Source organism: Colias philodice, chromosome 7 (assembly GCF_061535455.1).
Source record: "Colias philodice isolate Cphi_HAF_F1 chromosome 7, ilColPhil1 Martin Lab GWU primary, whole genome shotgun sequence".
Classification (NCBI taxonomy): domain Eukaryota; kingdom Metazoa; phylum Arthropoda; class Insecta; order Lepidoptera; family Pieridae; genus Colias; species Colias philodice.
The window spans coordinates 9,666,671-9,681,243 of NC_143092.1; the positions used below are offsets into that span (position 1 = coordinate 9,666,671).

Genomic DNA, 14,573 nt, shown 5'->3' on the forward strand with positions numbered 1-14,573 from the left:
TATTGTTGTTTCTTTTACCCCTATGTCCCTCCCTTAGATCTACTGTTATTATTTAAGCCTATGATTAGTATTAGGGATGTAACGATACCGATACCGATACCGATATATCGGCCGATATATCGGCAAGCCGATATATCGGTATCGCCGATAATAAATCAACCGATACCGATATTTTTTTATTAAATTCTTTCTTTTCTTTTATGTTTTTGCATTGTATTCATTCATATTGTTTTATTTCTGTTTCTGTAATAGTGTTAAGGAAGAGCGGAACCTCCTGACACAAGCATTTTATTTGCTTACTAGGAGTGTTCCAATCACAAATTTGTTTATGAGGAAAGAAATAAATAATTTTGAATTTTTTTAATTTTTAACGTGATAAAGTATTTAAAATCGTTTTAGTCGGGTGACATGTTCATAAACTTGTGTCACACCAAAACCTCACGAGCGCGATCGCAGGTATAACGAGAGAGAGACGGACCGATCTCCCGTTTCATCTCGAGCGCTGCCACTGCATTATGTTATCACGTAAACATCTCGATCGTAAACCTACTTTACAAACAACCAATTTTTTTGATATCAAATAATTCAAAAACCCGCGCCCAATGAACGATGCGGGAGGCCGCCCGCGCGTGCGCACTTTGTTTTCTGAAAAAACTCTACCAATAGTAAACTTTTATTAGGTACTGATTGTATGTGTATTACTTAAAGTTAACAAACTCAAACTCAAACTCAAACATTTATTCATTCAATTAGACTTCTTATAGAAGCACTTTTGAAACGTCATTACATATTTTAAAATTTACCACCGATTCGGAAAGCAGTATCTACGGAGAAGAACCGGCAAGAAACTCCATAGTTGCTCTTTTAAATCATGTCAGTTTTACAATTTTACAAAATACATATGTAACATCATAATATATTATAATAACATGCCAAAGAACTGTCCTGTGGTTTTTTCGCGACAACCCTCCATGGGTTTTTATCGTCCATATTTTCCTGAATACTGTAGTACGCTCTCTGAACTAGTACATTTTTTATATAAGTTTTAAATTTAGAACTACTAAACTCTTTAATATTATGAGGAATTCTATTGTAAAAGCGTATACCTTGACCCATAAATGAATTTTTAACTTTAGCTAATCGGAAAAATGGCATTTCAATTCTATTTCTGTTCCTTGTGCCATAACAGTGTCTATCTCCTACTCTTGTGTGTAAGTCGGCGTTTAACTGACTTCGTAAAATAATAATACTAAAATAAATGGTTTTGTTGTTTTTTGATTTGGCATTTTTATTTAAAAGAATACGATTAACAGTTGTCTCTGTTAAATGTTGGTAACTTTTTATGCATAATTCACTATTTATTTTTCTACCAAACCATCGATATCGGTATCGGTATCGGTATCGCCGATACATTACTACAGATATCGGTATCGGTATCGTATCGGCAAAATCATGTATCGTTACATCCCTAATTAGTATATTAAGGGTCAGCTCACACCGAGACGCGACGCGGCGCGACGCTGCGCGCACATTTTTCATAGAGCGACTCAGAATATACTTTATTCACTAAACGAAAAGATACACATTGCTACGCCGCGAGGCACCTCGAGGCGCAGCGCTGCGTGGTGCAACGAAATCTGAATTCTCACATTGTAATGTGTATCTTTTCGTGTAGTGAATAAAGTATATTCTGAGTCGCTCTATGAAAAAAGTGCGCGCAGCGTCGCGCCGCGTCGCGTCTCGGTGTGAGCTGACCCTTAAACTGACTACCTACCCTACAACTAAAAAAAAAATTTCATCCAAATTTGGTCAGCCATTTTTTTTAATGTTTCAAGAAAACATGCAGATGTTGTCTTCGAAGATATATATCATGTGCTATACTTAAATATTAAAAAAATCTATGGGTGTAAGTTTGCTCTCCATAATATATTGCAAACTGCAACATGTTTTAAGCTGATGCTATCTTGAAATTCGAACATGGGTTTATTTCCCGCCAATTTCCATAAACAATTAAAAAAATAATGTTTATAAATATTGATAAATGTAATAGACAATAAAAAACATATTTTAAAAAATTATCTTATTCCATAAAAAAGCTTATAAATGTAAAAAATATACATGCACATTTAATATAATTTTATAGTTAGTCAAATCCATATTTATGTTGACTAGAGTTTGAGAATTTAAGTATTACAAATATACAGTCTAGAGAGGAAAAATTACTTTGAAAGCATATATAAAATCTGAATAATAAAAAATTATCATGTTGGTCTGCACACTAAAATTAGAAACCGTGAAATTTACAATATTAATGCATGGGCCGGTTTAGTTCATTATCACTTTTGCACGCCTCTTATGCGAAGCGTTGAGGTGGGTACTACTGTCACTTCGCGCAAAACATCTGATTTTTCAAACTTAAAATGTCTTTATGTATCATACATTGCACTTGTAAGATAATACATACACACACATATTAAGAAAAAACACTATTTTTAACGTTCATGATATTTTTGATGTCATTTTTGTTATTTAAACTAGTTAAAAAACAGTTTAAAAAAGTTCTGTCTTGGACGTCCGTGTGTCTGTATGTGCGGATCCTTTTTCTTGTTAACACGATAGCGACCGAAATACTTTACTAATTGAGTCTTTTTTTTTCTCTTACGCTTGAGTATGCTCAGGAATAGAACCCTTTCATTTTTCAGGGTCTGATTCGATGTGGTTTAATTGTTATTAAATAAACAAAAATAATAATTAATAAATACCTATTTATTAAAAAAAATTATGAGGCGTGCACTTTTGGATTTTCCAAATTATTTGAATTTACCCATTTATAAATAAATTTTTTATCGGATTTTAAACGCCATTTTATTCATTATATTATTATAGCATATGCCACCCCCTGTGACCATGCTTGCTGCAAAGTGTGCAAAACAACGGGATAATAATATAATGAATAAATCGCGTTTAAAATCCGTTAAAATATTTAATTTCTAAATGTATACGCTAGCGTAAAATCAAACACAAGAATTTATCTCACAACAGTTAAATAAATACTATATTGTTTCTTCTCTTAAATAAATAGGTAGTCATATTATTCTTCTTCTATATAAAAATTTCACGATTTCATTAATTTGGAAAACCCGACACACTTGTTTTTGAAACATCACTTTTTCTTAACGGGCCCTCTACACTTACAACAAAGCTGTCCAGTCTTATCTTTCTTAAAATGCAAGTTAAATTCAAGCTTAAAAATCTTCCTATACATTGACTCTTTCACTGGCGTCACACTGTCTCTTTCACACTCATTGCAATACATAGTATACATTTGTTTTATATTCATGTTCGCTTCTAAAAACTGTTTCTTAGTCGAAAATTGCTTTATAGGCTTAGAATCAATAGTATTGAATGACATTATATGCCTTCTCACTCTGTCTTTAAATTCGTTGGGTATAGAATGAGTGCTCGCTTCAGAAAGCCCTCGACCATCTGGTTTCGGCAAATTCAAGTCAGTTTTATTCAAATGCACATTATACACTGGTTTCTGTGATATTGCTAACGTCCCTAGATAAAAGTTCTTGCACACCGCGTATCGCACTGCGCGAACTAAAAAGAAATACTTGAACGAATAATTCCGTTTAGAATTACCATCACTATGCTTGTGATCTTTATGTCTCACTGAGTTTCGTTCTGTTGTGTTTAACAAAAAATGTTTCTTTTCATTTGCGTTTAAAGAATAGAAAGCTTTGAAGATGTGTTGTCTATCAGTATCGTTTATTCGTTCGTTACACTTGTAACGGCAGGATTTTAAGCAGTCTTTTGTGTTTCGGACGCATCTTTCAGGGACATATTTTCCTCGGCGACTGATGTATGCTTCGCCGCGTTGGTGCTTTTGCTTACGGACGTTACTGGCCCATTTACTTGGGTTCGGAAGCTGGCTCCGCGTTCGCTTCTTTTTGAGCACTATTTCTATGTTCACTTGTTGATCGCTCTCTGGTTTTGATCTGTAACTAACATGTAAACATTTAATACTATGTCTAGTAGCTAAAATTATATTTATATTAATTATAAGCAAAATATGTGATTATAATTCACCAATCTACTGCCTTGAAAGTCTTGATCTTTTGACCTAGACAAACTGTGTGCCGAACCAAGAAAACAATTGAATGTTTTGCACTACAGGCTATGTTATGACACAATTAAATTTTTTATATACAATATTAAAGTTATAACTTTATATTGTAGGCTTGTTCTATGTTTGATGTTCAACATTATCTGTAACTTTCACTAACAAATAAGCATAACAGAACAACAGGAGCTGAGAAAACAGCCCTCTTTAATGCTCTAATAATGTGCTACTAAATTGATCTTATTACTACATGCAAAGATACTCACTCATCCTGCTTCTCCCCAATCAACTGCAATTCAGGCTCTACTTTAGCAATAACGCACTGTTGTTCCTTCAAAAACGTATCATACTGTCCGTAATACTGCTGATGCACAGTACCAGTTAATAAATGCTGTTTAAACAACGGCACTTGCGGTAGAATCACATGAGACGTGATCTGTAGCGGACAATCACCCTGTATCGGTTGAATAGTTTGATGTACGTTCTGCAAATGTATCTGCTGACATGACATAACTGTTTGGTTCTGTGTGAGAACATTCTGTATGTTCGTTTGTATGTTGTGGACTTGTGTTACAGGGTGTAATGTGTCGGTAGTTATGGCGTCTTGGTATGTGAGCTTTCCTTGCGTGTGTAACGATGGATGGATGGAAACTGAGGGCTGGTACACTTGAACTATGTGCGGCAAGCTCGCCGGCACCGTTTGTAACTGTTCCATTTCTCTGAAATTATATTTAATACGGTTTAAGAAAAGTTTTGTAAACATTTTTATTTTGTGACTTTGTTATGAAAATTTTTGATGTTGTTGCGATAGAGGAATTATTATAACATATTATATATTAAGTATTAAAATAGTAGTTCATTAGTATTTACAAGGCGTTTATTTATTTATGCATAAGCATTTATGCAGACTATAATTTATGAAAATAAAATATGTGAACGTGTTTAGCTCGGTAGTTACGTTACCTGGTTTGTTTAGTTCCTTTTTTTTTAATTATTTCTACTTCAAAGCAGAATTTGCTTCCACTTAGTTCAAAATAAACAATAAATGCGCCAATAATTTTAAATTCATATGTAATTTGCCATAGTTCCAAGTTCCATCGCTTTTTGTGATCAAAACAAAGCAATATGGATGCCAAATCAGTGTTAAATGTCAAAAGTTCAATAAACTTTTGTTTGAGTCGTTCAGAAATATTACTGTTTTTCTGGATTTGTCCATCAGAAGAATCATCTAAATATTTTTATTTTTCTATATATTTCTTTTGATTATGTGCATTTATTTCATTTATTTAAAATTTAATTAAAATTATTCTACACAAATAAATTTTGTAGTGACGTGCTGTTGAATCGGTAAAACGCACAGATAATATCTTGTGGCTAAGTTTATCGTGGTTTTTACGAAATATAAAATTGATAAACTTTTTGAATATCTCAATTAGTAAAAAGATATAAATTAGGTCTAGAGTTACTCATGAAAAATTAAAAGGATGATAACGTAAAAAAAAACATTGCCCTTAGACTATGTACGTATAATTATAAATGATGCAACAGCTTGATCTATATGAAGTTACGTATTAAACAAACTATGTAAATACACCTGCACTAACTACCTATTTAGTCACTGTATATTAATGTTATCTAGCACTATTCCGTTGCTGTAACAAGTAACAACTTTGAAAGTGAAACTCGTCTTGTTTTTAATTAACGATTTTCCTGTTTATAGATAGATATACATATAGATAAAAGAAAACAAATATTTAATATCACAACATTTATTACAATTACTAATATTGACATAAAATTATCGTACAGTACAGTAGTACATCAGCTAGAACAATTATAAAAACAGGCAACGCTTTTTTTTATGGTGCCTCATATATTTTATAGTAGGTAAATGCTAAAGTTTGTATTTCTCTATAAGTAATACAAATGACAATAACTAAACAAATATATTTCTTTATAATATATAACGTTTATTATTAATCACAAAAATAACAACCATCTTATAATATATCACAGCACAATCACACGTACAATTTACATACACAAGTTTACAATTATTACAAAAAAGATGTTCATCTTCTGTATATTATCCATCGTCAAAAAATAACATTTTGTAGGTAAAAAAAATATGTATTTAAAGGCAGTAAGTCACCTTAATTATTCAGATTATAAACAAAAATATATTTACAATCATTAATTAATAAATACTGCTAAATGTTTGGCTTGCTTTCAAACTTAGTTTCTAAGAAATGGTAAACATAGTCATACACGACTAACATGATTGCGCCACCCGGGCCCAATCGGAGTACTTTTGGCAACAATCCTTTGTACAAGGCTCGGAAACTGAAACAAAAAAAAATACATTAATTACGCTCATAACAATATATTATTTTTAAATACAATAAACTAGCTCTTTACCCCGTCTCCAAACGGGATTATTTTTGTTTATTATTTTTTTACGTTATTACTTAATTATAGGTAAACCAGAATCTGATGGCAAATTGGGAAATCAAAATTTTGAGTGTGCAACCCTAGGGAAAATGGACTGAACGATCTTGATACTGCTTATTTTTTATTTTGTCCTCAACATCATTAGTCACATTACATAAGTGAACAATACTGTACTTAATAATGAGATATCCACTTAATATTATGTAGGCACATACTTATATGTATAATATACATATTACTTTTATCTATGTAATACATATTATTATTTACACATACCTATATATTTTGTATATTCATTATCATTATGCCATGTAAAAATATGGATGTAATGATAATGCAGATCAAAACTAGATTGCTAATAATTTTTTATAAAATAAAATAAAAATAAAATGAAACTATGTTTATTTTCGTAAGTATTAAAGATACACACATTATAAAATTGACTTGGACAGCTTGGACTTGACGAATAGCCGTATTGGAAACTCCTGTAATAAGTTTTCATAAAATTATATTGTAATCAACAAACAATATTATAGTTACCTACTTATAATATTTTTTTATTTTAAGTATCAAAACGGGTAAGTCCAATTTACCAATAAAATATTCAAAATTGAAAATTGTGATGTGTTTGACCCTTCTTCATCGAATGTTTTTCTATACACATTATAAACAACACCTCTTGCTTGTGATCGCAGCGGCTTTTTCGACATTTTCGAAATTTTTTAGACAAAATCCTAAAAATTATTCATCAATTGCAAAGAAGACAAATAATTTGACAACCAATTTGATAGTTGTCAAAAAAAATTGCCATATGAAAATCTTTTATTTCGTAAATATAAATATGCCATCAGATTCTGGTAGACCTATATGTGCCATAATCCAAGTGGAGACAAAGACGAGACAAAAATCATTAAAAATCCGTTCAGACATTCTTGAGTGATAAGAGGTAGCTCCCCACTAACACGACTTTTTCTTTTACTATGCAATTTACAACATTAGGTTCATTTAAACATGATAGTAAAATGCTTATCGTTGTTACACATAAGATATGACTTGAACAACTTATAAGATTCGTTTCTTATAGCCGAATATTTGTTTGCTAGGCTGCAGTGGAAGATTTTGCTTTAAAATTAAACACTGATTTGATTGTATTGCGAATGTTCAAAGTGAGACATACAGTTCGTCATAAAGTTATTTATTCCAATAATATCTTTGTTGTGTCTTTGCGTTGGCAATATGTCATACAACTTCATGATTAGTATGGGCTAATTATAGCTAATTCATTCAACTTTAGCGTTTGCCATTTTTGTACCTATATGGGTTCACTTTTGTTTTGTGTATGCTCCAAGTGTACATAACCAATTATGCTAAGGAAATTGATCGAATTTGTTTTTTGTCAAAAAAAAAAAATTATGGTATCTACCATGTATCTACCAATCAGAAGGCCGCTGGCCGTTTCGAAGAAAAAAGGAATCATTAAAATTTGTTCTCCCAATAGAATATTCTGAGGTCATAAACCCAAAATAATACATTTCAATTGCAAACCCTCATTTATTTTTGAAGTTGGTTGAGAAATAAATAAAAATCGGCTTAAGTAAATCAGTCTAAAATTAAAAATATTTTTTCAGTTGAAAAAGACTTAAAATACAAATGTGTAAATTAACACCTTGCGAAAATACCTACTTATAAACGTTGACCTATTTAAAAAGAAGTCAAGTAAATACGCGAAAAAAAATCTTTATATTTAGGTAAAAACAAATATTTGTCCGGGTAAACACTTGGATAGCATCCAATTATTATTGCAATGCATGCCGTGACGAAGTAATTTACGTAAATTGTAAATTGCATCGCTTCTAATTCAGTGTTCAAAGTTCACTATCACACATCTACCTACATAATATGATTGCTATACAAGTGAACAACCTCGGAGTGAACAACAGTATTGAATGAAGCAATTTGTAGGTATGTAGGTATCTACTTGAGAATAGTAAATTCTTAACAAGCAAGTTTATAAACTGTATTCATTAAAATCAAAAAGAAGGTTACTTAAGGTGAATTCAACACAATATTACCCATAAAATTCATATGTGTAGATACTCACACTAATGCTATCGCCCATCACGATAATATGTAGTATCATCTCATTGGTGGTGATAAACAACGATAAAGTAATGGTAAACACAGGGGGCATATATAGATAACGTGAGGCATTTTTTGACCCCCCTACGCCCTGGGTGAGATTTCGTGAAATGAATTAACATAACTGTGTATATAGTTTCAGGTACGATGCGAGTTCAGTTACTCACGCGTTACAAGTTTAATTTTGGCAGTACTCCATGCTAAAATTGTTTTAAGATTATCGAGTGTAATTGATTTTCCTTTTAGAATCAAATCATGATATAATTAGCAGAACTTCGTATGATTTATGAGACCACGAACATAACCTAACAACTAGTTAGTTTAAAAAAATGTTGTTGAAATGTATTTATTACATTTTTTTATGAATGATTTTTATTACACAAAGTATCATAAAATGCTATAACATAGATTTTATAGCTATGTGATTTTTTTGTATCCTGTTGTATAGTTTACTCATTCATCACGACAAACAAACCAGGCTATAATATGTACGATAGTATCAGACATTGTAAATATGAAAAAAATAATTCTCCCTATAATATGTAAAATTTATCAACTCAACATGTATGGTTTCTTAATTGGAATCTTGAACCCAGACTGTTTGATCACCTGAAGTCTAAACAAACATAAATGGGCTGATTCAAGTGCATGTGATCAACAAATAATAATTGATATTATGTGTTACTCATAGTCTAAATCAACACTGATTACATTGTTTTGAATATCAACATGATATCAACGTTAATCGTATATAGTAAGTACCCTTACCCTTCTTCCTTATAAACAAGGTAAATGGCCCCCGTAGTGGAACTATATTTCACTACGCCGGGCATCGGCTGTGGACCCTGAATTCGACTCTTTGCTACATCGAACGGTATGTTCACACAGGATCCAAGTACACCAGAAGTAAATCCAATTAATACTTTACGTCCAAATTCTAGGAGAGGATCCTGGAAAGCAATAGAATCAATAAATATTTCAATAGGTACATACTGTCTCGAGAGCTAATTTATTATCCTACTGCAGATGTATGACATCATAAATGATGTTTTAGATAAGATATCACTAGAGTAAATAGTAGTCAGTAATTAATGCGCTGTAGCCTGTAGGATTTTTCAGCAGATTTTTCAGAGCAGTTTTCTTTCTTATCAATAACTACTGTCTGAATGTTTCCTTTGAGAAAAAAATTGGTTGTCTGTAAAGTCGGTTTACTGACGATAGTTGAACGTGACAACGTCCGATTGTGCTTCTTTGTTGCTCGTTCCGCGCTCTTACTTGCACTTCAAATGGAACGCCTCAGAGCGAGGTAACGCCGCATGAGTCATGTTTTTTCGTGCGTGCAGCCGGCTCTATCGAATTATAAGACGTTGTCACGTCAAAGTTTATATCTATAGTCATAAGACTTAAGGGTATGCTCCTTACAATCGGGGTTGTGGTACGGGTACCATGATGTCTTAAACCAGTATTATTTCCAGTGTGGAAAAATGACAGTGTCTAGCATCATCACTTCCACAATGGAAATACTACTGCTATAACATAAATTATCATGGTTTCCCTTCAGATGCTGTTAATACTTAATACCCTATATGTATATACACTATATTCAATATTATATAATATTACGTTTCATAACTTAGAAAGATAAACAAATATGCTATTTTCATTAAGTATCTGAATTTTTCATACAATAGTAAAATGGCTTCGATACAGAGTACCTATTTAGATAAAATGAGGAGGCACATAATGATGTCGCGATGAATCACGTTAAGTACGTGACCTAAATAGGTATTACCTATACTAGCTATACAATAGTTTATGTTCTAAAATTACTGCAATGAGCATCAGCATGCATCTGTTTGTAGGAATAGTTCTATTTCGTATCGGAAATTGCAATTGTAGTTTTGTATAGTAGCGATATTGTTAAACGTTTCATTGCTTGTTTATTGTAAAAATGACACGTTTGTTTTTCTACGACTGTGAATTGTGATAAGATTGAGATGAAATGTTACGATGAACGATCGAGTCGAGGTTATCTCCATGTAGGTATCATAAGGTACAAAAATACGATATTCAGATATGAAATGCTGGAAACAATGCACTATTCGAACACAATGGTGCACATTTTCCATTTGATTTTGTAATAATATTGTAGCTTTTAAGTGAGAAAAATTACCAAAAAATGTTTTTTTTTTGTTCCTGTCTAAAACATAAGAAAAAGTATTTACTAACCTGATATTCCGGCAGGTACCCTTTAACACTATGGTAGAATCCGAAGTAAACCATATTGAACACGCCATTTCGCGCTATGGTTGCCGTCAATCCCTTATTCAGCCCTCTAAAGCCAAGGCCACTCTCTCTGACAATTTCCCTCGTTACTGTCCAAGTACTCGGTACTTGGGCAGCTAATTGCCTGTTCGATTGAAGAGTCACTTTGACCACTTCAAAGGGATTTACTAATATAGCTTCAGTTACGCCCGCACCAAGGCCAGCTAATGCGAATGTCTGGAAAAAATGTTCAGTTAGGTATAGTAAAGATTTCCGAATTTGACTGGCAAATATAAAATATTTTATCCCGACATCTTATTCTGATGTTACGGAAAGTTTGCGTCTGAATTGTTACGTATGAACTGCTGAATGGATTTGGATGAACGTAATTTAATAAATTTAAAAAATGAGGCTTAAAAAAATATAGGATATTTTAATGGTAAGTATTTATGTTGTCACCCAAAGAAACATAAAAAAGAATAAAACTTGAAACGATAACGGCTTTCACGGCTAAATTGCTTGGGAGCAAGCGGGTGAAAAACTAGTAGAAAATAGAAATACGTTACGAATTTTTTTTTATATATATCTTTAAGACTGATATTGCTGAATTCTGTTCAAGTTTCAACTGTTCTTTGCTACGCAAGTTCAATTTAAAAATATTTCATATATACAATTATATATCAACTTTTCTGCATACTTAATTATTATTTATTAATAATTGTTCACAACAATTGTATTGTTCGTAATACATATAATGTAAATAAAATTAATACGATAAACGGAATCATATCTTCTCAGAGGTGATCTCGTCCATATATATACAGGGTGTCCCAAAAAGTAGTGATGAACGAAAGCTGGGAGGTAGAGGACTTAGAGGGCTATCCGAAATACCCCCATGTGTGTTATGCGATTTTTCGTATTTTCGGAGTTATTACATTTTTTTCAATTTTTCATCTATCGCCGAGTACGATGAGATTTTTATTTATTGTGACGTGAATTATTGCGCTAGTAGCTTGATTTTTTTTGTGTGCTAAGCTGAAAGATAGGCCAATTCAGTATGGTAACATTTACTATCGTTAGATCTTCGAATGGAATAAAAAAAAGAATTAAATGCCAAGAAAGATAAAATTACCCAGTATGTTCATAACTTCAAGGGCCCATAAAAAAATGAAATCACACAAAAAAGGTTTTCCATTTGGCTTTTAAAAACTTGTTCTATCGATCAGGTAGCTACCCTAAAAATTTCATTTTATTATTCTGAAGGCTTCAATCGAAAAATTGAAATCTAAATGTGGTAAGTGGAAAATTTTTATTAACATGATGATCATTAAAACCAATAAATAGGTGTTTAATTACCAGAATTTTTTTTAAATAGCCCCGCTGTTGCTCAATGCAAGTGCGACATCACCGTAAAAAGTTGTCTTTTTAATGTCTGAATGCTCTTTTATCATTTTTAATGGTTTCTTCTGCTACTATGAATTTCCGGGTTATTTCGTCCAAATTGTGGCATTCTCTCAAGTAGCCGAGGTCTTTTTAGTATCCCCATTAAAACAAATCAATGGAGTTTAGGTCGAGGGACCGTGGAGGCCAGGCTTTAAAGCAGGCGTAACCGGCGCATGCGCAGGCTGCAACGACCAATCCATCTTTCAGGGTATTTTTGCCCTTTAGCCTGGCCTCCACGGTCTCCGGACATAAACCCTATTGAATTTTTTCCGTGGGGATACTACAAAGACGAGAGACTGCCACAATTTGGCCGAAATAACCCGGAAATTCATAGTAGCAGAAGAAACCATTAAAAATGATAAAAGAGCATTCAGACATTAAAAAGACAACTTTTTACGGTGATGTCGCACTTGCATTGAGCAACAGCGGGGCTATTTTAAAAGAATTCTGGTAATTTAACACCTATTTATTGGTTTTAATGATCATCATGTTAACAAAAATTTTCCACTTACCACATTTAGATTTCAATTTTTCGATTGAAGCCTTCAGAATAATAAAATGAAATTTTTAGGGTAGCTACCTGATCGATAGAGCAAGTTTTTAAAAGCCAAATGGAAAACCTTTTTTATGTGATTTTATTTTTTTATGTGTCCTTGAAGTTATGAACATACTGGGTAATTTTATCTTTCTTGGCATTTAATTATTTTTTTTATTCCATTCGAAGATCAAACGATAGTAAATGTTACCATACTGAATTGGCCTATCTTTCAGCTTAGCACACAAAAAAAATCAAGCATATAGCGCAATAATTCACGTCACCATAAATAAAAATCTCATCGTACTCGGCGATAGATGAAAAATTGAAAAAAATGTAATAACTCCGAAAATACGAAAAATCGCATAACACACATGGGGGTGATTCGGATAGCCCTTTAAGTCCTCTACCTCCCAGCTTCAGTATATCACTACTTTTTGGGACACCCTGTATACCTAGTTAAAAACATGTAGGTAGGTAGGTACCTAGAACCTAGATATTCAATTCTAGACATTATAAGTATGTTTTTTAATCAAGGTCATTAATATTAGAAAGAGATAAGCATGGTGTTTACGTAATTAATTCATATTTTATTTTATCAATACATCTATTTCATTATTATTGCATAACATTTCACGAAAAATGAAACTTTCGCATATTATATTATTATAAATTATCAAGTAACTACAATAAAATTTGCAAGAAAATAAATAAATTTAATTAATTAAAACATGATTATGACTGAATGTTATAAGTAAAGCCAACAAGATTAAAGTTAAAAATAATTTACAAAAAATTACTTATATATTTTGTACCTACGTTTGCGCGATAAATAATTAGTAGATAGGTAATTATGTGATGGAATGTAAATAAAATTAATTAGCAAATACGAAATAACTGATATATCGTATTGCAAATATTTGAATAATAATTAATATCAGTTGAATTATGAACTGTGAATGTAAACAATCACAAAAAATAAGATTTTAGTATGTTATTATAAAAATATTATTTTTGATTCATAGAAAATATTAAAATGAATAAAATAAAACTAACTATAGGTGTTGGTGTTGGTGAGCCAAACATAAAAAATCTTTTATACTGTTCAAAAGTGAGGAACTTCACAGCTCTTTTAGGAGTTTCCGCTAATATCGGCGGTAGAATTCCTTTCCAAAAAGATAGTAATCCTTCATGTCTGTGCATTTTTTTCATACAGTCTACTATCCCGTTGTAATAATGAGGATCAGAATGGTGCTGTGATGATCTCGTTGCTTGTAGTTGTAGCCTTGTTTTTACTAAATCTAGAGGATGCATAATGCACACTTCTATGAATCCTGCACTACCACCAGCACCAACTTGCATAGCAGCTTGTTTTAATAGTTTCTCAATATCCGGCATTTTGATAAGATTTAAAAATATCTTAAAGAAACCACTACACTATTTTACAACTTATGAATCAACTTTAAATTGCGCTAAGGACGGTTTTGTTGAAACTCTGCTTTTAATTTAAAAAATACACAATATTGCGCCTTTCGTGTCACATACCATAAAGGTGAAATAGCAAACTGTGAATGAAAGACACAACAAAATTACTACGAATATAAACTGTTCTAT

General features: G+C 32.0%; 2 protein-coding genes across 3 annotated transcripts; both read right to left on the reverse strand.

The window, feature by feature from the left end:
- Window positions 1-2,819: 2,819 nt before the first annotated feature.
- On the reverse strand, window positions 2,820-5,301 carry LOC149487303 (uncharacterized). 2 transcript variants are annotated; one of them, XM_089697594.1, is made up of 3 exons: window positions 5,090-5,301; window positions 4,393-4,845; window positions 2,820-4,001 (listed from the first exon to the last, which is right to left on the reverse strand). In XM_089697594.1, exons 2-3 carry the CDS (start codon window positions 4,839-4,841, stop codon window positions 3,164-3,166), a joined length of 1,287 nt encoding a protein of 428 aa, XP_089553720.1. In that variant the 5' UTR covers window positions 4,842-4,845; window positions 5,090-5,301; the 3' UTR covers window positions 2,820-3,163. The 2 variants fall into 2 exon arrangements, with proteins under 2 accessions (XP_089553720.1, XP_089553721.1); XM_089697595.1 differs by having other exon boundaries at window positions 2,820-4,007; window positions 5,090-5,286.
- Window positions 5,302-5,909: 608 nt separating this feature from the next.
- Window positions 5,910-14,538, reverse strand: LOC149487304 (mitochondrial 2-oxodicarboxylate carrier). The gene is made up of 4 exons (XM_089697596.1): window positions 14,016-14,538; window positions 10,946-11,218; window positions 9,485-9,666; window positions 5,910-6,469 (listed from the first exon to the last, which is right to left on the reverse strand). Exons 1-4 carry the CDS (start codon window positions 14,355-14,357, stop codon window positions 6,337-6,339), a joined length of 930 nt encoding a protein of 309 aa, XP_089553722.1. The 5' UTR covers window positions 14,358-14,538; the 3' UTR covers window positions 5,910-6,336.
- Between the last annotated feature and the right edge of the window lie 35 nt (window positions 14,539-14,573).

Excerpts from the sequence above, each read along its gene's own strand:
- LOC149487303 (XM_089697595.1), bottom strand. The coding sequence starts at position 4,841 with ATGGAACAGTTACAAACGGTGCCGGCGAGCTTGCCGCACATAGTTCAA. Across the intron at positions 4,008-4,392 it reads ATTGGGGAGAAGCAGGATGA|TTACAGATCAAAACCAGAGA; the intron begins GTGAGTATCTTT and ends TTTACATGTTAG.
- LOC149487304 (XM_089697596.1), bottom strand. The coding sequence starts at position 14,357 with ATGCCGGATATTGAGAAACTATTAAAACAAGCTGCTATGCAAGTTGGT. Across the intron at positions 9,667-10,945 it reads GGTACCTGCCGGAATATCAG|GATCCTCTCCTAGAATTTGG; the intron begins GTTAGTAAATAC and ends ATTGCTTTCCAG. Across the intron at positions 6,470-9,484 it reads CTTGTTTATAAGGAAGAAGG|TTTCCGAGCCTTGTACAAAG; the intron begins GTAAGGGTACTT and ends TTTTTGTTTCAG.